Below are 21,765 nucleotides of genomic sequence, written 5' to 3'. Positions count from 1 at the left end.
TCTGAGCGCTGTATGTGCCAGGCACTGTTCTGGGTACTAGGGATACAGCAATGAACAAAACAGAGCCCCTGCTGCCATTTTAGGATAGAGAGGTGGGGGAGAAACAGATAATAAACAAGCAAACAAATATATGATCGGTCAGATGGTAATAAGTTCTATGAAGAAACTATAACAGAGTAAGGTGATAGAGAGTGTAGGGGTGGTTTTTTTGGGTAGGGGGATTTGGCGGTGTTCCAGGGCTAGATACCTGCTCATGTGCCTCCTTTAGTCTGCTCACAAGAGCCACGAGGGAATAAGGAAAAAAAGAGAGCATGATACGTGCTTAAGGAAATGCTATTCTGACACATGTTAAAGATGGTAAGGCAGAATTTATTCAGGGAGACTACTGCTTTGAGGTATTGTAATGGGGGAGAGAGATTAAGCCCAACTCTGAAGACAAGGAAAAGTGGGAATTTATAGCCAAGAGCAGGGGTAAGGGTAAGTGGATAATAATTACTAAGAGGAAATATCAGGGATAAGGGCGAGTCTGGCTAAACCAATTTGAAAGGATTTTTGATTGAGGCTGGCTAGGGTGGGGCATAAGGAATCTGGTCAGATATCAAAGGTGGGGGATTTTCACTGAAGAATCCAGCAGGATTCTTGCTTAAAACTGGACTAAACGGAGCCCAGGCTCAGGAGCCTAGTCAGAAAGAGGACTCAGAGTAACTTACTGAACATTACCTGAGGTTCTCTCTTCTCTCTTGGATACAATGCTTGAGGTTTTCTTTCCTTTACAGGGTCCAGCTTTTGGTCCATTAATGGGGTTCCTCCTAAAGCTGGTGAAGAGGGGTGGCAAGTCCTACGAGCTACAGTCCTTTGGCCTTACTCTGCATTTGATCTAGGGCATTCTTTTATTCCACACAGCTAATCTCACTCTTCGTACCTTGTGACCCTGGTCATTCTCTCTGAAAAGATTCTCTGTAAGCATTAATTCTTTCCCAGAGATTAACATCCATTCCTGTGGACCCCTACCTGCTGTGGGCCTAGAAATCCATTTCTCCTACCATATTAGCCACATAATTGTCGAATGGCCTGGGGATGATCTGACCCCAGGGAGGAATGGGGGCTCAGAGCTCTTGGCTTTCTGCCTTTTGAGCTTGTTTCACACAAAGTGAGAGGCTGCTTGATATACATAGAGTCCTGGCACGTTCCCAGAGGTCCCCCAGTTGTTTTCTCGGAACCAAGATTGGGGTCAGAAGCAATTTTAGTAGGAATACGCACGTTTTAAATCACACGCATTTGGTAAGTCAGAGAGAAATAAGAGAATCAGCCATTTCAGAAAACCGAAGGGGTTTTTCCTCGTGACTTTGGGCGGGCTGGTGCAGATGCGGTGTGCTTTAAGGAATTTTCTCCTTGCGGTAGCTCTTAGCTTTCTATCATTGAAGCTTTACTGCTTTTGCTTAATTCATTTGTTTTGATGTGTTCCCTTTTCAAACACAGATATTTCTTGAAAGGTGTGGTTTATTTTTCATAGCATTAGACATTCCTTGGGAAAAGATTACAGAAAAGTGTGGTGATCTTTGGGAGAATTTATATGTGATTTGGCTAGAGTGGATTGGCCAACAGGATAGGGCAGAGTGACAGGACCTGGTAGGTACTAGAGGCAACCTGCGGGCCAGGTCTCAGTTAGGTGGACCTCAAGGCTTCCTTATCCTATCAGCTCAAATATTACTTCTTTATGGCCTTCTCTGTCCAGGTTTTGCTGAGCCTCTCTCTGCCTTCACACTCCACATCCATATAATTAAATGCTTGATTTTTATTACAACTTCTACTATAACATGCATTACTTTATTTTGTGATTGTCTATCTGCCTACCTCCCTCTCCAAACCTTAATATATGGAAGAACAGTAACCATGTCTTACATTCCTGGCATATAGCTTAGTGCCTGGCACATCTGTTGATTTGATTTAGAGATGAAACTGTCCTTCTCATACTTTGGCCCCTGCTCTTTCATTCCTGTGGACAGTAGTAGCAAAGAGAGGCTGGGGAAGGAGGTGGCCTTGATTTGGGCCTCCTGGCCTTGTGGGTTGCCCCTTCAACCCATTCTGGGTTCTGGTATCCTATTGGGTTCTGAGCAGAATGACTAGTTGATCCTCTGGGCATCATATTGAGCTCTGTCTGTCCCTTGCTTCAAAACTTAAATATTTGGATGACTGAGTGGATTTTGTGCCTTTAGGGAACCCATGTCCCCAGGAGGTGATTTTTAAGTTCAGAGTTCATCCAAGCACAGTGACTAGTAATTCAGAAGATGGTTTGGAGGGTTTTGTTTGTTTGTTTAACATGGAAGCAAAGTTCTTTGTTTGGGGCTGGGAGAAGTTGCTATGGCAGCTCTGTTTGGAAATTTCCTATTTGTCAGTAACATAGGAAACCAAGCAGCTTTGCCTTCAGTTCTTCAGGAGGCCATGGGAAAGGGCTCTCTGAACACAGGGCTGTACCATTTGCCTCTTCATGGCTGGCCAGCAAGTGTTGTAGGCACTGCACTCTTAGAGGGGACACCTGGCAAGATGTCTGGGAATTTAGGCCAAGGCCATCTAGAGTATTGATCTAAGGGGAAGAAGCAGACAGGCCCAAAGCTAACCCAGCCTGCACTGAAGCAACAGCAAGAGAGCCAGCTTCATTTTTATTCCTGGAAAAAGGCGTCATCTGGACCAAAGTGAGGCTGACCGTGGAGGACCTGGAAATGAGTTCTGGGCCTCACTGGCATTAGAAAGGAAAAGCTTGCCTCCTATAGCTATTTGCCCCTTACTCATGCTTTCAGGCTGCCTTAAGGAGGATGGCAAGCGTCTTGTCACCTGAATGAAATACTGGGGACTGAATGTTTTGCTCCTCCCTTTTCTTACATTAAAAAAAAAAAAAGACTTCTAGAAGAAAGCAGGGCTGACAAAGAATGTCACTGTAAGGGTGGGATTTCAGGCAGTGTTGTAGACCATTAGAGAGGCTGGGAAAGGGAGGGGTCTGGGGCTGGGGTAGAAGTCACTGTTCACTCAAATCATACTATTTAGGCAGTTGCATGCTTGGCTTAGATATTAGTTTCCCTGCATCTTTGTCTCAGGGACTTGCCATGTCAGTAATAATAACGCTGCAGTGCTTTATAGTTTACCAATTACCAGTCTCACATTTTACCTTTATAACATTTGTCCTTCTTCGCTTCACAGATGAGGGAAACAAGGCACAGAGAGGTCAAGTGTTTAAACAAAGGTCGCTGGTGAAGGAAGACCCAAACATAAGTCTCCTCATTCTCAGTACAGAAGCACTTGCTCATGGCTTCGTGTGGTCATACGCAGAGCTTTCATCTTGGTTCAGGAAGCAATCTTTCACCTTGACAGAAACTTGAAAGGCTAATTGTCAGCTCCAGGCCTTCTAAAGCCAAGGACATTGTTCAAAGCTAATACTAGGTGCTAGTACCTTGCACAGTTGGGGAGAAGAGAAAGGGGTGACTTTGGAAATATAAATTTTGTACATGTTGGAGGAGAGAAGGAAGAATTTTATGAGTTAGTTCTAGAATTGGGGGCTTTGCTGCTTAGACAGCTGGGCACTAAGCCGAAGACCCAGGAGTTCTTGTTATGAATATAGAGCATCCTCTCTCTCTCTCTCAGACTAGATTGAGTTGGGCAGACTAGGGATCTGGCTGATCTCAGCCTGCTGAGACATTGGAGAAAAACATTATGCTTAAAAAGCAATAATTGGGTCTCTAGAGAGCATTAGAATGCCTCAGAGTATGGGCAGAGTTCTTAGATGAGGAATTCCTAGATGAAGTAGAGTTTTTAGATGAGCTAGAGAGAAGGGAAGAAATGAAATGGGAGTTAATCTAATTTCTGTCTCTTGGTTCTTGGCCTAGTTATTTCTAGTAAAAGGGGTCAGCTTCATCTTTATCCCAAGTCTTGTGACTCATCCTTCTGGGTCTTTCTAGTCTGGGAAGGCACAGTGCTTTTAACTGTAGGCCCACTGGCCCTAGATGACGGCCTTCCCTGAAAATGAACTGTTGTGGGGTTTCAGTTTGTATTCTTCACATGCAGTTTTCCCCTTTGGGGTTAACTTGAGTACTGGAAAAAGAAAAGGAGGCAGGGGTTGAAAAGACTTAGAAATCTTGATTAAATCTAGAAAATGGGGAAACCATCTCTGGTTTTACCCTTCCCAGGGCAACCCAGCAGAGCCAGAATATTGGCAGTCCCGTGTATTCCTGGGCTCTCTGCCTTCCCCTTTGTACCTCCACTCTGCTCCTTTCCTACATTCTGCACATTTCCAGAAAAAAGGAAGTGAATGCCCACCCCACAGAAGTTAATAGTCATCTTCACCTCTGTAGTACTGGCGCCAGTAGCTTAGGGTGTAGGGGCAAGATTAGTGGCAGGTCTGTCTTTACTTTTTTGGAGAATAGCAAAGCACCCTGGAGCCCTCTGTGATAGAATCAACTTCCTACCTTCCCTTACAAGCCAATCAGAGGGCTAGAGTAACCCTATCTTACTCCAGGAGTGGACAATACTGGAAAATCACTTCACCTGGTACTCTGAAGGAGGCATTAGACCAGATGCTCTGTGTGCCAGGAAAGCCGAACCTGTGTGTTGACTGGACTGCACCAAGCCCTTGGGGACTATTAAGTGGAGTTCAGGACTCTGGCCTGAGCCTCTTTCACCCTCAGATGTGTAACCACCAAGTGTGCCTTTGGGCATGTGGCCCTCTAATCCAAGCATACTAAATGCCTGGACAGTGAGTAGGCCCACACTGTCCAGCTTATTCTAGAACCAGGTGTAGAAAAGATCTCCCCCACCCCCCAGTTTTGAATATTTGCCATGTCCCTTTCTTCAGTGAAGGGTTGCTATCACTCTGTGCTATTGGCAGGAGTGAACCTTTGAGTAGCTGAGCCTCCACCAGAACAAGCGCTAGGAAAGTAAGTAAATAATAGCATTCCATGTCCTGTCTTTGTCGTTCACTGTGTATGTGACTTGAGCTTTGGTGTTTAAGCATCTATTTGTTCATTCCTGAGCCAGACCCTAATGTTGAATTTTGTAAAGGTTCAGTTACTCGTTGACCTTATGCCCACCCACATCCCAGAAGTTGTGTCAATCCTGATGCCTTTGGATACTTTCTCAGAACCAAGGACTTCATTTGATTTTGCACCAATACTCTGATGGGAAGCCAAGGAGAGAGAACTGATTGCCTATCACCGTTAAGGCCAGAACTGGGAGACAGGTCAGGGTTGACTTCCACAGTCTTAGAAGGTAACATTCTTATTCCTGCTTGACAGTTTGATTCAGGTTAAAATTATCCTTCTGCTTTCTGACTTGAATGCACTATTTTCCTTTCTCACTAGCTACAGGATAAGAGTCAAGCCAGGATCCCAGGGGCATGTGCCAGGTTTGGAGACCACACATGGGACCATTCCGGGCAACGCTGTGGGCTAAGCCCAAGGCATCAGCCAGCAGTAATTGCTAGAAGTAGACTGAAAAGAGCAGGACAGGGTATTGCTTTCCAAGACAATCTCTATTAAGCACCCTGACCAGAAATAAGAGGAAGAAGCAGAGAATCCCTTAGACCTCGAGGGAGAAAATGAAGAGATTGTTGCAAGAGTCAGAGGAAGAAATCATGGTCACCTTGGGATCCTCCTCCAGGCTTTCCCCGGATAAGGCCAAGGCAGAGACTGTGTGTGGCATCAAGAGCAAGTCCTCGGGCCCTGCTGGATCCTTACCAGAGGACAGCTCCCTGCCCCCTTGCTGTGGGTCAACAGCCTCAGCCATTGATGGGGATAGAGATGGGGACCTGGCCCAGCATTGCAGCTTTGGACAAGAGGCCAGCAGCCCGCTTCCTCTGGGCTCTACAGCCTGTGCCTCAGGATCTGGCTCTCAGGACCTCTCATCTGCCAGCATTACCACCAGCTGCCAAGAGCCCTCGGAGGGGAATCAAACCAGGCCCCTTTTGTCCAGGGACCAAGGCTGGAGCCTTGAACAGCGAGAGCCTGTGGGGGATGTGGTAGACTATATAATCAGAGAGCTGCAAGGCATCAGTCGTCTCCAAACTGAGATTGCTGAGCTGCAGCAGCACTTGAGCCAAGTCCAGGGTTCAGTGGATGAAGTCTCTAGCTGTGTAGACTCAGTTCTGAGTGAAATAGAAGGCTTACAGGTGGGCAGCAGCTCCCTGGCCAAGGCGTGTGTAGGAGGAAAGGTCCAGGAGCCCCATGTGGACACACTTAGTGAAGAAGCCATTCTGTATCTGTATGGACTTCCTGAACAAGATGGGGAAAATACAATGGAGCTGGTGCACAGCTTCCTGGCCAAGCACCTCTGTGTTAATGGCATGCAGTGCAACAGGTACATCAAAGAGGCTTACAGGGCAGGTAGAGCCCAAGCCCCCAGGCCCACTGTTGTGAAGCTTGCCCATCTGGAGCACAGAGACTTCATCTTGCAGAAATCCATACTCTTACAGAGTGTAGGGGTCCGGATTGCCATCAGAGAAGAACCAACTGGCTCACAGTGCTATAAGAATTCCCAAAAGGAGTCTCTGTCATTTTTGCAACAACAACTTCAGGATCATAATTCAAGTTCTTTAATCTCCGACAAACCAGTTCTTCAGACTGAAAGAGGAGACAGAGAACCCATAACAGGAGCATATCAAATAAAAGCCCAGAATCAACATAGAGAACCCTTGGCCCCTGAGCAGCAAGGCCTTTGCTTCCCACACAAGAACAATTTAGCAAAGCCAAGTGACTTGTCTGAGCCCGGAGATGAAGTAAATGGAGCATTAGAAACATCCCAAGTCATCAGTGGCAGCTGTGAACTGACAGGGAGAGAGGCTTCTCTGTCTGCCCTCCATCAGTTTGAGGAACCTTCCCTGGTGTTGATCCCAAAAGAGGAGGATGGTGGGGAATCCCAGGTTTTCAAACAGTGTAGTCAAGGACTAGAAACACATGAAGTAGCAAAAAGAGAAGAAAACTACAGTGAAAAAAGTGAGGCCAGCAGCTGCCTGTCACTGTCTGGGTTGCTGAAGACAGAGGAAAATCTCTTGGCCTGTGAAGCTGGGCTTAACATTCTGAGCTCCAAGCAACTAGAGGACCTTTTGACAGACAAGACCAGAAGGTTTGCAGCTCTGGGCTGTGACAGCATGATGGAGGAAATTATCATAAGGCCTGAGACTTTCGGTGACATGGTTCATATTGACCTGAATGAAGAGGAGGAACGTGCTGCTCAGGTCCTTAAAGATGTCTTTGAAAAGTCCTCTTGTGCAGGGGGCTCGCAGGAGGATGAAGATATAGAAATTAAGTTTTACACTAGTAAACTAGGCCGAGCAATTCATCACTTTCGTTCAGCTCTTCAAGGAGTGTTCCAGAAGCTGGAGAATGGTGCATCCATCAGTCCGGAGGACCTGGAAAGCAATGAGAGTTGTTCCCAGTCAGAGAACAGTGATAGACTTCTTGGGACAGTGAGTTCAGGGGGCGCCCAGGATCTCTCTGCGGAGAGCCCTGAGAGTCAGGGGAGCGAGAGCTTGCTCAGTGTGGTCTCTGGCAGAGTGGGCACCACACAGGGAGACCCAGCCTCTCAGGGTCCCAGCAACTCCTCTCTGGCTTCTCATAACTCACCTCTTGCATGTTCATTGCCAGGCTTGATTCTGGCTCCAGGTCAAGACCTGGACAATGAAACCTGTCCCAGGCCTGAATCTCCCACGCAGGGGAGACTAAGTTTAGAGCAAGTGTGTACAGAGACCATCTACCTCAACAGGTGCATCAACAATTTTAAAAGTGTTCTGAGAGAGAAAAGACTGAGGCAGAAAAAACTTTTGCATGAGCTGGTACAGAAGGCAAATCATCTCTCGGTAGAAGACATGCACCCAGGTATTCCGAATCTCTGTTTCAATGGGCCACAGCCGGGTATGGCCTCCATATGGCCAACATAAGACCTAGCTTGGTGGTGAGTTCCACAAGGTGAAGGGGGAGGTCCACAGTTTGAATCAGTCTAAACTACTTGAGTATAGATTTTTAAACTAATCCCATGGGAATTAGAGTGAAAGAGGGCTCTAAAACAACAGGAAACGAGTTCCTGTCCCCAAGGAGCTTCCTGTCTACTTAAGGAGCAGGGTGGAGAGCTTTAGAAAGTAACTTTTCAAAAGAGGTAGGAACATCTGGGCAGAAGTAGTTCACAGCTGTAGAACTTTTAGGATATTCTGGTTTACAGTAGGTGTTGGGGAAGAGGCAGAAGTGGGGGATAAGGCATATTGCTCATAGGCCCTAGAGGGGCTAATGCAGCCCTATGTTGCATTTAAAAATTATTCCCCATGGGTTTCTTGCTGAGATAAGATTGCCATTTCCCCAGAGGGTGATGGGGCTTCTCCACCTCTTAGGCCAGTCTGGGGATTTTCATTATCCCTACCTATTTTCTTCTTACTTCTGGACTTGACAACACAGAACCTTATCTCTGCCTTGGAGCTGTCTAAGAACTGCTTACGGTGCTGGCCCTGCCCACGAGCCTGACTCTGCCTCCCCAAGTGCTATTCCCAATCTCCCATCTCTAGCTAGAGGCAGCTCACCTAAGAACTAGAGTCTGGAATGGTTTTGACTAAAAGGAATATAAGAACTTTTCTCTAGGCAGTATGGAGATATATAGCTTTCAAATTACTTCCCCCAATAAAAATTAAATTTATCCAAACAGCATATGCTCATCCAGTACTCATCCAGTTTTAAATGTAAATGGGGTTGTCCTTTTATACATATAACCTGATTAATCTTTCTAAGTCAAAATTAAAATTATGAAACATATTGTGTTGGCAAGGGTGTGAGGGAATAGGCACTTATACATTGCTTGTGGGGTGGGAGCGTAAATGAGTGTAACCCAAGGAAGGCAATTGGCAAAATTGATCAGAATTGTATATACCCTTTAAGCCCTAATACTACTTCCAGGAATATACCCTGCAGGTATATTTCTACACATGGAGGGGACATCTGTTCAAGGCTATTTCTGAAGCATTGTTTTTAATAGCGAAGATTGGAATCAGTCAGTGGTGGTTTGTTAAGAAAGACTGGTTAGATGTCTTATTGGGATGTCTAAACAATGGGATGCAGTACCATGTAGCTATAAAAAAAAATGAGGTAGCTTTTTATTGAAATAGAAAAATAACATAAACTGATGTATGAATAAAACAAGCTACAGAACAGTATGTCTAAGATGCTTACAGTTGTATAAAAAGGAGAGGAAAGACAACATGTGCAAATCCATAGCGTCCGTTTGTGTATGTATAGAATGTGTAACAAAGATACATAAAAAACTCATACATAATTGCCCATGGGAAAAAGGTAGGAAATGAAAAACTAATGGGATGAGACTTTTTTTTACTATATACCCTTCAGTTTTTCTTTAGAATTTTAGTCCAGTGAATGTAATATCAATCATAAAATTAAATGAAAAGTGAAAAATTTAAATCATGTCACACTCCTTTCAAATATTCTTAGAGCTGGTCCCTATAGCTTATTAAAAAATCTAAATTCCTTCACTTGGCATTTCAGATGACCATAGCTGGTCTCTAGTTTACATTTCCCACTGTACTCCCCACAAAAGGAAACTTTGCTGTCTCACAAATTCGCCTTGTACTTTCTGTTCTCGGCCTCTTCACATGTACATGCTTCCTTCCACCCTAAGGTGCTGTGTTCACCGTATCAGTCTAGTCAAATTTACTCAGTTCTTCAGCATACAACTAAAGCATCTCCTCTTCCAGGAAGCTTTCTATAATTTCTTAGCTGCAAAGGATTTCTCCCTCTTGTTAACTTCACAGCCCTTTTTCCTTCTCCTTGGGCATTTAGAAATTATTACATTACAGCAGCAGTAGAAACAACGCATATCAAAGCAGTGCTTTCTTACTAACTCCTTGAACCTTGGAGGAGTTGATGTTTGCCTGAGCACCCAGGATACTTGAGTCTGACTCTTCAGCTTGCAAACTTCCCCTTCTGGGCTGACCTCCTGCTGGGGAAGGCGGGGTGGGGGAGGGGACATAGGAACCTTTGATAAGCAGGTGGTGGCAGGAGCAGTGATAATGAGAGGAGGTGTTCTGAAGCATCAGTCAGCAAGCAAGCCAAGGTCCAGTCTGTTCTGTGGGCTGCAGAGGGAGTGGCAGCATCCCTCCAGGCCTGACTCCAGCACCATTCATTCCACAGAGCAGGAGGGAGGGAATGAGGTGAGCACGCAGGCTAGCCTCTAACTCTTGTCACAGAGTCCACAAGTGCAGTCACCCTATTCTGGTGAACTGATTCAGTGTAGCAGTGGCTGCTGCAACAATGAAATGTTCAGCTTTCTTCACTGCTCTGCTTGAGACCTTTTAGGCCCTACGCTTAGCTTATGAGTAGTTGCTTATCATTAGTTTGAGTTCCTATTTTTCATCCCTTTTCTTTTAGGGGGAGTGTATACTAGGCACTGTTAAAAGTACTCTCCTGTATATTACATAAAAATTCTTTCATTACTGCCACTCCATCAAAATAGCTTTTCTCAAGGCCATCAGCTAACCACTCCCATAGTGCTAAATTCCTTGTCCAGTTCCCTTCCTCATCAGTCAATCAGCAACTTGACATACTGATTACTTCCTTTTTATTATAGGAGCTTTATTAAGTTATAATTTATATACCTTAAAATTCCTTAAAAAGGGTACAATTGAATGATTTTTAGTATATTCACAGTTCTGCAACCATGAATTCCAGAATATTCCCATCACTCCAAAAAGAAGCACTTTACCTATTAGCAGTCACTCTTCGGTCCCCTTTGCAACCACTGATCTATTTTCTGTTTCCATGGCTTTGCCTGTTCTGGAAATTGTGTGTACATGGGTTCATACAAAGGCCGTATGTGACCTTTTGTGACTGGTTTCTTCCACTTAGCATAATGTTCAAGATTCACTCATGCTGTAACACATGTTACTATTTTATTCTTTTTGTGGCCAAATAATATTCCATTGTGTGAGTATACGGCATTTTGTTTACCCGCTCATCATTTGATGGGCATTTGGGGTTTTTTTAAAACCATGTTTTAGCTGTTAAAAATAATGTTGCTATGAATATTTGTGTACAAATTTTTGTGTGAGCGTGTTTTCAGTTCTCTTGGATATATATATATATATGTATATACCTAGAAGTAGAATTTCTGGTTCATATGGTAAATCTGTTTAACATTTTTGAGGAACTGCCAAACTGTTTTGCAATTTCCATCTTACATTCCCATCAGAAACACAAAAGTTCTAATTTCTCCACATCTTTGCCAGCACTTGATAATGTCTGTGCATTTATTATAGCCATAATTGTGGGTGTGAGTAGTATCTTATTGTGGTTTTTCTTTGCATTTCCCTAGTGTCTAATGATGTTGAGCATCTTCTCATGTGCTTGTTGGCCATTTTTATATTTTCTTTGAGAAATGTCTATTCAAATCCTATACCCACTTTTATTTATTTATTTTTGTCAGTTCGAGTTTAATAGAAACTACACAAAAAGGGTGATGCCCCACTACTGTACACATCAGTTGGCCTGCTCCGTAAGTTCAGGTCATTTCCTCCAGAAAAAGAAACACTGGCCTCCCCAAACCCTGCAGGAAAGGCCTGTTTTGTCCCAGACCACATCCGGCCTAAATCTAAGATCTGGAGTTTTAAGCACGGCAATAGTAAAAGAGAGGTTTTGTTCTCAGGGCTGCACACTGCCGCCACGACCCTATAATGGCCCGGTGCTCACTACTGCTTACGGAAATATTCTTTGCTCTTCTGGACACCAGGCTTGATGGTATCACTGCCAGGTTTCCAGACAGCTGGGCACACTTCCTATGTTTGTCAGTGGACTGGAAAGCCTGAACTAGTCTCAGAGTCTCATCCACAGAGCGGCCAACAGGAAGGTCATTTACGGTGATCTGGCGAAGGATACCTTTTTCATCGGCAATAAAGGGGCCCCTGAATGAGATGCCTTCATCAGCCTTTAAGACCCCATAGTCCTGAGCAATGGTGCGCTTGGGGTCCAACACCCAGGGAATGTTCATGGGTCCCAGTCCTCCTTGTTTCCTGGGTGTGTTGACCCATACCCCGTGACAGAAGTGAGAATCCACAGAAGCACCAATCACTTGGCAGTTGAGTTTCTTACATTCTTCCGCCCTATCACTGAAAGCAATGATGTCCATGGGGTGCACAAAGGTAAAGTCAAGAGGGTAAAAGAAGAACAGCACATATTTTCCTCTGTAGTCAGAGAGGCTGATATCTTTGAACTGACCATCTGGCATAACAGCTGTAGCTTTGAAGTTGGGGGCAGGGTGCCCAATTTTAGCATTTCCTGAAGCCATCTTGCTATCAGTGACTCCGAGACACAAACACCGCAAGTAGCAGGTCAGGAAGAAGACTCTCGAAGCCCCTATACCCACTTTTAAATTGAATTGTCTTTTTTGTTGAGTTGCTAGAGTTCTTTATATATTCTGGATATACGTTCCTTAACAGATACATGTTTTATAAATATTTTCCCCAAATCTGTGTGTGTGTGTGGGGGGGGGTATGGTGTCCTTTGAAGCATAAATATTTCATTTATTGTTTTAAAGATTTTATTTATTTATTTTTAGAGAGGGGGGAAGAGAGGAAAAGAGTGAGTGTGAGAAACATGGAAAAACAATGATTGGTTGCCTCTCACTCACCCCCAACTGGAAACCTGGCCTACAAACCAGGCACGTGCCCCGATGTGTAGTCAAACCAGTGACCTTTCGGCTTGTGGAAAGACACCCAACCCACTGAGCCACACCAGTCAGGGCTAAATGTTTTATTTTTTATAAAATATTTATTGTGGCCCTGACAGGTGTGACTCAGTTGGCTGAGCGTTGTCCTGCAAAGCAAAAGGTTGCTGGTTCGATTCTTGGTCAGGGCTGTGGGCCCAATCCCCGGGTGGGGCGTGTGCAAGAGGTAACCAGTTGATGTCTCTCTCACCTGTCATTGTTTCCCTCTCTTTCTCCCTCTCTTCCACTTTCTCTAAAAAAAAAAAATAAATAAAATCTTAAAAAATTATTGTGGTAACATATATGTAACATAAAATTTATCATTTTAACCACTTTAAGTTTATTCATATTTTTGTGCAACCATCACCACCATCCATCTCCAGAACTTTTTTATCTTCCCCACCTGAAACTCTGCCCGCATTAAACTAACTCCCCATTTTCCTCCTCCCCACCCCCAGCCACTGACAACCACCATTCTACTTTCTGTCTCCATAAGTTTGACTGCTCTGCATAACTTCATATTAAGTGGAATCAAACATTGGCCCTCTTGTGACTGGCTTATTTTACTCAACGTAATTTCTTCAAGGTTCACCCAGATTGTGGCACGTGTCAGAATTTCCTTCCTGAATGGTATTTCACTGTATGTATATAGTTGTATACCACATTTTATTCATTCACTTATTGATGGGTACTTGGGTTACTTCCTCCTTTTGGATATTGTGGATAATGCTGCTGTGAATATGAGTGTGCAAATATTTGTTTGAAGCCTTGCTTTCATTTATTTTGGGTATACAGGGTCTGTCCAGAAAGTATCCAGCCATGTACTATAAAAAATAGAGACTTTTACTGAAGAAGATACAAGATACAAGAAACATTGCACAGCCTGGCTGGTGTGGCTCAGAGGATTGAGCACTGGCCTGTGAACCAAAGGGCCACTGGTTCAACTCCTAGTCAGGGCACATGCCTGGGTTGTGGGCTGGGTCCCCAATAGGGGGTGCACAAGAGGCACCCACACATTGATGTTTCTCTCCCTCTTCTCCCCTCTCTCTAAAAATAAATAAATAAAATCCTTAAAAAAAAAGAAATATTGTACATAGGACAATGACGCTTCAGTCCCCTCCAAAGTAGGTACACAGTTCTCCCAACTGCAGCACGAAGTTCCTTCTGCTCTGGTAGCAGAAGCCACTGAACATATTTTGCCACAACACATTTCATGCCAAGATCCTGCATCAAAATCTCAGACACAGCAGTTTTTGGAATCCCCAGATCAATTTCTAGTTCTCACACTGTCAGTAGCCAATCTTTCTGATTGCTACCCGTACATGTTCAATATTCTCAAGTGTTCTGCTTGTTGCAGGCCTTCCAGAATGTGGACCATTTTCAACAGATTCTTGACCATCTTTGAAGTATTTGTGCCACACTTTTATTTGGTTTGTACTCATTGCATTGTCCCCAGAAGCTTTCTGAATCATCGAAATAGTTTCTGTGGAGGAACATTCAAGTTTAACACAAAATTTGATGCAGATTTGTTGCTCTACTTGCTCAGTTATTTTTAATGTGATGGCCACACAGTACACATGCTCACTCAATGGTGTCTACTGCCCCCACCAACTAGTACAGTGAAGTTGTTGTTCACACATGTGCATTCCAGTCCACTCTCCTTGGCTGCCAGGTTATGTAAATGTTGTTCAAACTGTTCTCGTTATATTAACAATGGCCAGACTTTTTCCAGACAGACCTTGTATATCCAGAAGTGAATTGCTGGATCAATAGTAATTCTGGTGTTTTTGAGGCATTGCCATATTTTTTTCCCACAGTGGTCACACCATTTTATATAACAACAGTGCACAAAGGTTCCAGTTTCTCCACATCCTTGCCAATATTTGTTACTTCCTGGTTTTGTTTTAATAGCCATCATAATGAGGTAGAGTTCAAAAGTTTTAAATGAATGTTTTGATGAAGTTCAATTTGTCTGTTTTTTCATGTGTTGGTTGTTCTTTTGCATTCTACCATTGTCTATTCCAAGGTCATAGAGATTTACTCTTGTTCTTTTTTATCAATGTTTTATAGTGTTAGCTCTTAAGTTTAGCTGTGTTAATTTTGAGTTAATTTTTGTGGATGGTGTGAGATAGGGATACAACTTCATTTTTTTGCCTGTAAATATCTAGTTTTCTCAGCCATATTTTCTGTAAGAGAATATTTTTTTCCCATTGAATGGTCTCAGTATTTTTGTCAAAAATCAACTGACCATAAGTGGAAGTTTATTTCTGGACTCCCAATTCTCTTCCATTGATCTTTAGGCTATCCACATGCCTCAGTTCCTTCTTTTGGAAATACTTCCTTCCCCCGACCCCTCAGTCTTGGTTCTCCCCCGACATTATTGACCATCCCTTCTCAGCCATCTTTGCTGGTCCCTCCTCATCTTCCCAACCTTGTAGTATCCCAGGATTCAGTCCTCACTACTTTTTAAAAAAAATTCATACTTGTTTCCTAGGTAATCTCTTCCAGTCTCGTAGTTTCATAAGCATTCCCAGATTTATATCTCTGGCCCAGAATGTTCATGAACACCAGATTCCACATCTACTTAACATCCTCCTTTGGCTGTAAATAGGCATTGTAGATTTAACATATTCAAAACCAAACTCCTGATCCTGCTCCACAAGTCCCTGCCAAACCTGCTTTTCTCGTCTTCTTCCTTACTAGTAAATGGCAACTCCATTCTTGCAGCTGCTTGGGCCCAAATCCAGAGTCTATCATGGCTTCTTTTCTTTTTTTTTTTTTTTTTTTTTTTTTTTTTTTTTTTTTTTTTTTTTTTTAATTTATTTATTGTTATTTAATTACAGTTGTATGCCTTTTCCCCCATCCCTTCACCCCACCCCAGGTGAACCCACTTCCCTCCCCCCTCTCCACCCTCCCCCTTGGATTTGTTCATGTGTCCTTTATAGTAGTTCCTGTAATCCCCTCTACCTACTGTCCCCGCCCCCACCCCCCACCCCCGCCCTTGCTATTGTTACATTGTTCTTAACTTCAATGTCTCTGGTTATATTTTGTTTGCTTTTTCCTTCTATTGCTTATGTTCCAGTTAAAGGTGAGATCATATGGTATTTGTCCCTCACTTCCTGGCTTATTTCACTTAGCATAATGCTCTCCAGTTTCATCCATGCTGTTGCAAAGGGTATAAGCTCCTTCTTTCTCTCTGCTGCGTAGAATTCCATTGTGTAAATATACCATAGTTTTTGGATCCACTCGTTTGCTGATGGGCACTTCGGTTGCTTCCAGTATTTGGCTATTGTAAATTGTGCTGCTATGAACATTGGGGTGCACAGATTCTTTTGGATTGGTGTTTCAGTGTTCTTAGGGTATAATCCCAGCAGCGGAATTGCTGGGTCAAAGGGCAGTTCCATTTTTAGTTTTCTGAGGAAATTCCATATTGTTTTCCACAGTGGCCTCACCAGTCTGCATTCCCACCAACAGTGCACTAGGGTTCCCTTTTCTCCGCATCCTCTCCAACATTTGTTTGTGGATTTGTTTATGTTGGCCATTCTGACTGGTGTGAGATGATACCTCATTGTGGTTTTAATTTGCATCTCTCTGATGGCTAGTGATGCTGAGCATCTTTTCATATGTCTCTGGGCCTTCTGTATGTCTTCCTTGGAGAAGTGTCTGTTCAAGTCCTTTGCCCATTTTTTAATTGGGTTGTTTGTCTTCCTGGAGTGGAGTCGTGTGAGTTCTTTATATATTTTGGAGATCAGGCCCTTGTCTGAGGTATCATTGGCAAATATGTTTTCCCATACTGTTGGTTCTCTTTGTAATTTGGTGCTGTTTTCTTTAGCCATGCAGAAGCTTTTTATTTTGATGAGGTCCCATTTGTTTATTCTTTCCTTTATGTCCCTTGCTTTAGGGGATGTGTCTGTGAGGATGTTGCTGCGTGGAATGTCTGAGATTTTCCTGCCAATGTTTTCTTCAAGGACTTTTATGGTGTTACGGCTTATATTTAAGTCTTTTATCCATCTTGAGTTTATTTTCGTGTATGGCGTAAGTTGGTGATCGAGTTTCATTTTTTTGCACGTAGCTGTCCAGATCTCCCAACACCATCTGTTGAAGAGACTGTTTTTGCTCCATTTTATGCTCCTGCCTCCTTTGTCAAATATTAATTGATCGTATAGATTTGAGTTTATTTCTGGGCTCTCTATTCTGTTCCATTGGTCTATGAGCCTGTTTTTATGCCAGTACCAGGCTGTTTTGATTACCGTTGCCTTGTAATACAGTTTGATATCAGGTATTGTGATACCTCCTGCTTTGTCCTTCTTTCTCAAAATTGCTGCTGCTATTCGAGGTCGTTTATGGTTCCATATGAATTTCTGTAATGTTTGTTCTATATCTGTGAAATATGTCATGGGTACTCTAATAGGGATTGCATTGAATCTATAAATTGCTTTGGGTAGTATGGCCATTTTGATGATGTTAATTCTTCCAATCCATGAACATGGTACATGCTTCCATTTGTTTGTATCTTCCTTAATTTCTTTCTTCAGTGTTGTGTAGTTTTCTGAGTACAGGTCTTTTACCTCCTTGGTTAGGTTTATTCCTAGGTACTTTATTTTTCTTGTTGCTATATCGAATGGGATTTTTTTCCTGATTTGTGTTTCTGCAGTTTCGTTGTTGGTGTACAGGAATGCCTTTGATTTCTGGGTATTGACTCTGTATCCAGCTATTTTGCCAAATTCATTTATTAGGTCGAGTAGTTTTTGAGTGGAGTCTATAGGGTTTTCCATGTACACTATCATGTCGTCTGCAAACAGTGACAGTTTCATTTCCTCCTTTCCAATTTGGATGCCTTTTATTGCTTTTTCTTGTCTGATTGCTGTGGCTAGGACTTCCAATACTATGTTGAATAGGAGTGGTGAGAGAGGGCATCCTTGTCTTGTTCCTGATCTTAGTGGGAAAGCTCTAAGTTTTTGTCCATTGAATGTGATGCTGGCTGTAGGTCTCTCATATATGGCCTTAATTATGTTGAGGACTGCTCCCTTTATTCCCACTTGGCTGAGTGTTTTTATCAGAAATGGGTGCTGTATCTTATCGAATGCTTTTTCCGCATCTATTGATATGATCATGTGATTTTTGTCTTTGCTGTTGTTGATGTGATGTATTATGTTTATTGATTTGCGAATATTGTACCATCCTTGCATCCCTGGGATGAATCCCACTTGGTCATGGTGGATGATCTTTTTAATATATTGCTGGATGCGGTTTGCTAATATTTTGTTGAGAATTTTAGCGTCTATGTTCATCAGCGATATTGGCCTGAAGTTTTCTTTCTTTGTTGTGTCTTTATCTGGTTTTGGGATTAGGATGATGTTGGCTTCATAAAAAGAGTTTGGGAGTCTTCCATCAGTTTGGATTTTTTCGAATAGTCTGTGAAGGATAGGGGTTAGTTCTTCCTTAAATGCTTTGTAGAAATCTCCTGTGAAACCATCTGGTCCAGGGCTTTTGTGTGATGGGAGTTTCTTGATGACTGCTTCAATTTCCTTTGCTGATATTGGTCTGTTCAGGTTTTCTGCTTCTTCTTCAGTCAGTTTTGGAAGATTATATTTTTCTAGAAATGTGTCCATTTCATCTAGGTTTTCAAATTTCTTAGCATATAGGTCTTCATAGTAATTTCTTACGATCCTTTGTATTTCTGTGGTATCAGTTGTAATCTCTCCACTTTCATTTCTAATTCTGTTTATTTGGATCCTCTCTCTTTTCTTCTTGATAAGCCTACTTAAAGGCTTGTCGATTTTGTTTATCTTTTCAAAGAACCAGCTTCTGGATTCATTGATCCTTACAATTGTGCTTTTAGTCTCTATGTCATTTAGTTCTGCTCTGATCTTGGTTATTTCCTTCCTTCTGCTTGCTCTGGGCTGTCTTTGTTGTTGTTCCTCCAGTTCTTGTAGGCGTAGGGTTAGGTTGTTTGTGTGAACTGTTTCTAACTTCTTAAGGTAGGCCTGTATTGCTATGAACTTCCCTCTCAGGACTGCCTTAGCTGTGTCCCATAGGTTTTGGGTTGTTGTGAGTTCGTTTTCATTTGTTTCCAGGAAGTTTTTGATTTCTTCCCTAATCTCGTTCTTGACCCATTCATTGTTTAATAGCATGCTATTCAGTCTCCATGATTTTGAGTGTTTTGGGTTTTTACCCTTGGGGTTGGTTTCTAGTTTCAGACCCTTGTGGTCAGAGAAGATGCTTGATATGATTTCAATTTTCTTGAATTTGTTGAGGGTTGCTTTGTGTCCTATCATGTGGTCTATCTTTGAAAAAGATCCATGGACACTTGAAAAGAATGTGTATTTTGCTTCTTTGGGATGAAAAGCTCTGTATATATCAGTTAAGTCCATTTCCTCTAGGGTATTGTTAAGTGACACAATATCTTTGTTAATCTTTTGTTTGGAAGACCTGTCCATTTTTGATAGTGGGGTGTTAAAATCCCCTACTATAATTGTGTTGCTGTCAATATCTTTCTTGAAATCCTCCAAGATTTTCTTTATGTATTTGGGTGCTCCTATGTTGGGTGCATATATATTTATAATGTTTATGTCTTCTTGGTGGATTCTTCCTTTGAGTATTATGAAGTGACCTTCTGGGTCTCTCTTTATGGCCCTTCTTTGGAAGTCTATTTTGTCTGATATGAGTATTGCTACCCCTGCTTTTTTTTCCTGTCCGTTTGCTTGGAAAATTTGTTTCCAGCCCTTCACTTTCAGTCTGTGTGAGTCTTTTGTCCTGAGATGGGTTTCTTGTAGGCAGCATATGTGTGGGTCATGTTTTCTTATCCATTCAGCTGTTCTATGTCTTTTGATTGGAGCATTTAATCCATTTACATTTAAGGTTATTATCGATAGGTAGTTATTCATTGCCATTATTTCCTACCTGTGTTCCTCTGTCTTTCTCTTTTCCTTCCTTTCCTTAAAGCAGTCCCTTTAGCATCTCTTGCAGAGCTGGTTTGGTGGAGCTGTATTCTTTTAGACTTCTTTTGTCTGGGAAGCTCTTTATTTGGTCTTCTATCTTGATTGAGAGCCTTGCTGGGTAAAGTAGTCTTGGTTGGAGGCCTCTGGTTCTCATTACTTGGAATATTTTTTGCCATTCTCTTCTGGCTTGGAGCGTTTCCATTGAGAAGTCAGTTGCTAACCTTATTGGGGCTCCCTTGTATGTTACTTCCTTTTTCTCCCTTGCTGCCTTTAAGATCCTCTCTTTGTCTTGGAAATTTGCCATTTTAATTATGATGTGTCTTGCAGTGGGTCTCTTTGGGTTCCTCTTGTTTGGGACTCTCTGTGATTCCTGGATTTGGGTGACTTTTTCTCTCCTCAGATTAGGGAAATTTTCCATCATTACTTTTTCAAACAGGTTTTCTATCCCTTGCTCTTCTTCTTCTCCTTCTGGTATTCCTATTATACGGATGTTGTTACGTTTCATGTTGTCCTGCATTTCCCTTATTGCCTCTTCATTCTTTCTGAGCCTCTTTTCCTTTTCTTGCTCCTTCTGGGTGTTTTTTTCTACTTTATCCTCCAGCTCGCTGATCCGATCCTCTGCTTCATCAAGTCTGCTTTTAATTCCTTCTACTGTGTTCTTCAATTCAGAAATTGTATTCTTCATTTCCTCTTGGCTCTTGTTGATATTTTCTATTTCCTTTTTCATGTTGATATAGTTTGCAGTGAGTTCATTGTAGTTTCCTTGTAGTTTCTGGTAGTTCTCTTTGAGCTCAGAGAGCTCAGTGAGCTTCCTGATGACCATTGCTTTGAACTCAGTATCTGATAGTTGACTTGCCTCTTTTTCGGTTAGTATTCTTTCTGAGACTTCCTCCTTTCCTTTCATTTGGGAATTGTTTCTTTGTCTTCCCATTGTTTGTGAGGCTCTTCTTGTTGGCCTCTGCTTCTTAAATTGCTTTGTTCTGAATCCCTGGGTTTATGATATGAACTTCTATGGTAGAATGCCAATGGGATTCGGTGGTGCTGTCTCCTTACTCTCCTGTGCTCACTGGTCTTGAGCTGACGTTTATGTGTTTAACACGGTCTAACTCTAGTCTTTTCAGCACTCCAGGTTTTGTTGTCGCACCTGTGGGAAAAATAGAAAGGGGGGGAGAAAGAAAAGGAAAAAACAAACAAACAAACAAACAAAAAAAAAAAACCAAAGATGGGAAGGAGGGAAAAAGGAAATAGGAAAGGAGGAAAGGGAGGAAGGAGGGAAGAAGGATTAAAGAAAGATCGGAGGCAAGATAAGAAGGAATTTTAACAAAAATTAAAACATAGAAATAGATAAAAGAAGGGAGGAAGAAGACATAAAAATGGTAAAGGATGGGAGGAAGAAGGAATGAAAGAAAAAAAAGAGAGAGAGAGGAAGAAGGAGTTCAGGGGGAAAGGAAAAGGGAAAAAAAAAAAAAAAAAAAAAAGGGAAAAAAAAAAAAATCTTCTGTTGGCTTTAAACCGTTCAGGTTATTTCTGCTGTTGTCCTGTCTGTGCAACGGGAGGCGGTGGTTGGAAGGATTGGTTTCACTTTTCTTCCTTCCTGGGTCACACTCTTCACTGTTTTGTAGGTGTGGTCCCTGGCAGGCAATCAGGCCGTTGATCAGCCAATCCAGCAGCTTTGTTCTTGGGACTCTCGAGTGGCCGCTCCAGCCGCTTTGGCTCCGGACGCGTGCGCGCGCAGCAGGGGAATCCAGCCGCTTCGGGTTTGTGACGTTATTTGGGCTCTGAGCGCGCAGCCGGCCGACCGATCGAGCCGCCCAGGCTAGGGAGGCTGGCGCGCCGCAAACTGCTGGTTCAGCCGCCTTGGTGTTACGTCTCTCGCCAGCCCCTTTGTGCTTGGGAAGTGCGCATCCAGCCGGCCCTACGCTTGGTGAGCGCGCAGCCCGCCGCCGAGCCAGAGGCTCTACGCTTGGGGGCCCGATCCAGCTGTCCGGGGCTTGAGACTCTCGGGTGGGCGGGGCCGCCCTGGGACCGAATCACGCGGTCCTCGGTTCCGAGGTTTTGGGTCTGTGGGTGGAGCAGCTAGTCTCTGCTC

At 43.0% G+C, this 21,765-nt stretch overlaps 1 protein-coding gene and 1 pseudogene across 6 annotated transcripts in view; one reads left to right on the top strand and one right to left on the bottom strand.

The window, feature by feature from the left end:
- UNC13B (unc-13 homolog B) overlaps positions 1 to 21,765 on the top strand; it is a 206,842-nt gene that overhangs the window by 141,430 nt on the left and 43,647 nt on the right. Inside the window, exon 1 of one of the 6 annotated variants that reach the window (XM_045195285.3) lies at positions 5,148 to 7,859. The exons of 4 other annotated variants lie outside the window; for them this stretch is intronic. In XM_045195285.3, the coding sequence (XP_045051220.2) occupies positions 5,585 to 7,859 (2,275 nt within the window). In that variant the 5' untranslated portion in view covers positions 5,148 to 5,584. Of the gene's footprint in view, positions 1 to 5,147; positions 7,860 to 21,765 lie in introns of those variants that run through there. One more of the 6 variants, XM_045195284.3, reaches the window with a different exon arrangement.
- On the bottom strand, positions 11,289 to 12,626 carry LOC112304544 (peroxiredoxin-1 pseudogene; annotated as a pseudogene).

The sequence above is a fragment of the Desmodus rotundus genome, chromosome 1, assembly GCF_022682495.2.
Source record: "Desmodus rotundus isolate HL8 chromosome 1, HLdesRot8A.1, whole genome shotgun sequence".
NCBI lineage: Eukaryota > Metazoa > Chordata > Mammalia > Chiroptera > Phyllostomidae > Desmodus > Desmodus rotundus.
Note: the sequence above shows the minus strand (reverse complement) of the source record. Positions and strands in the feature narration are given on the sequence as shown.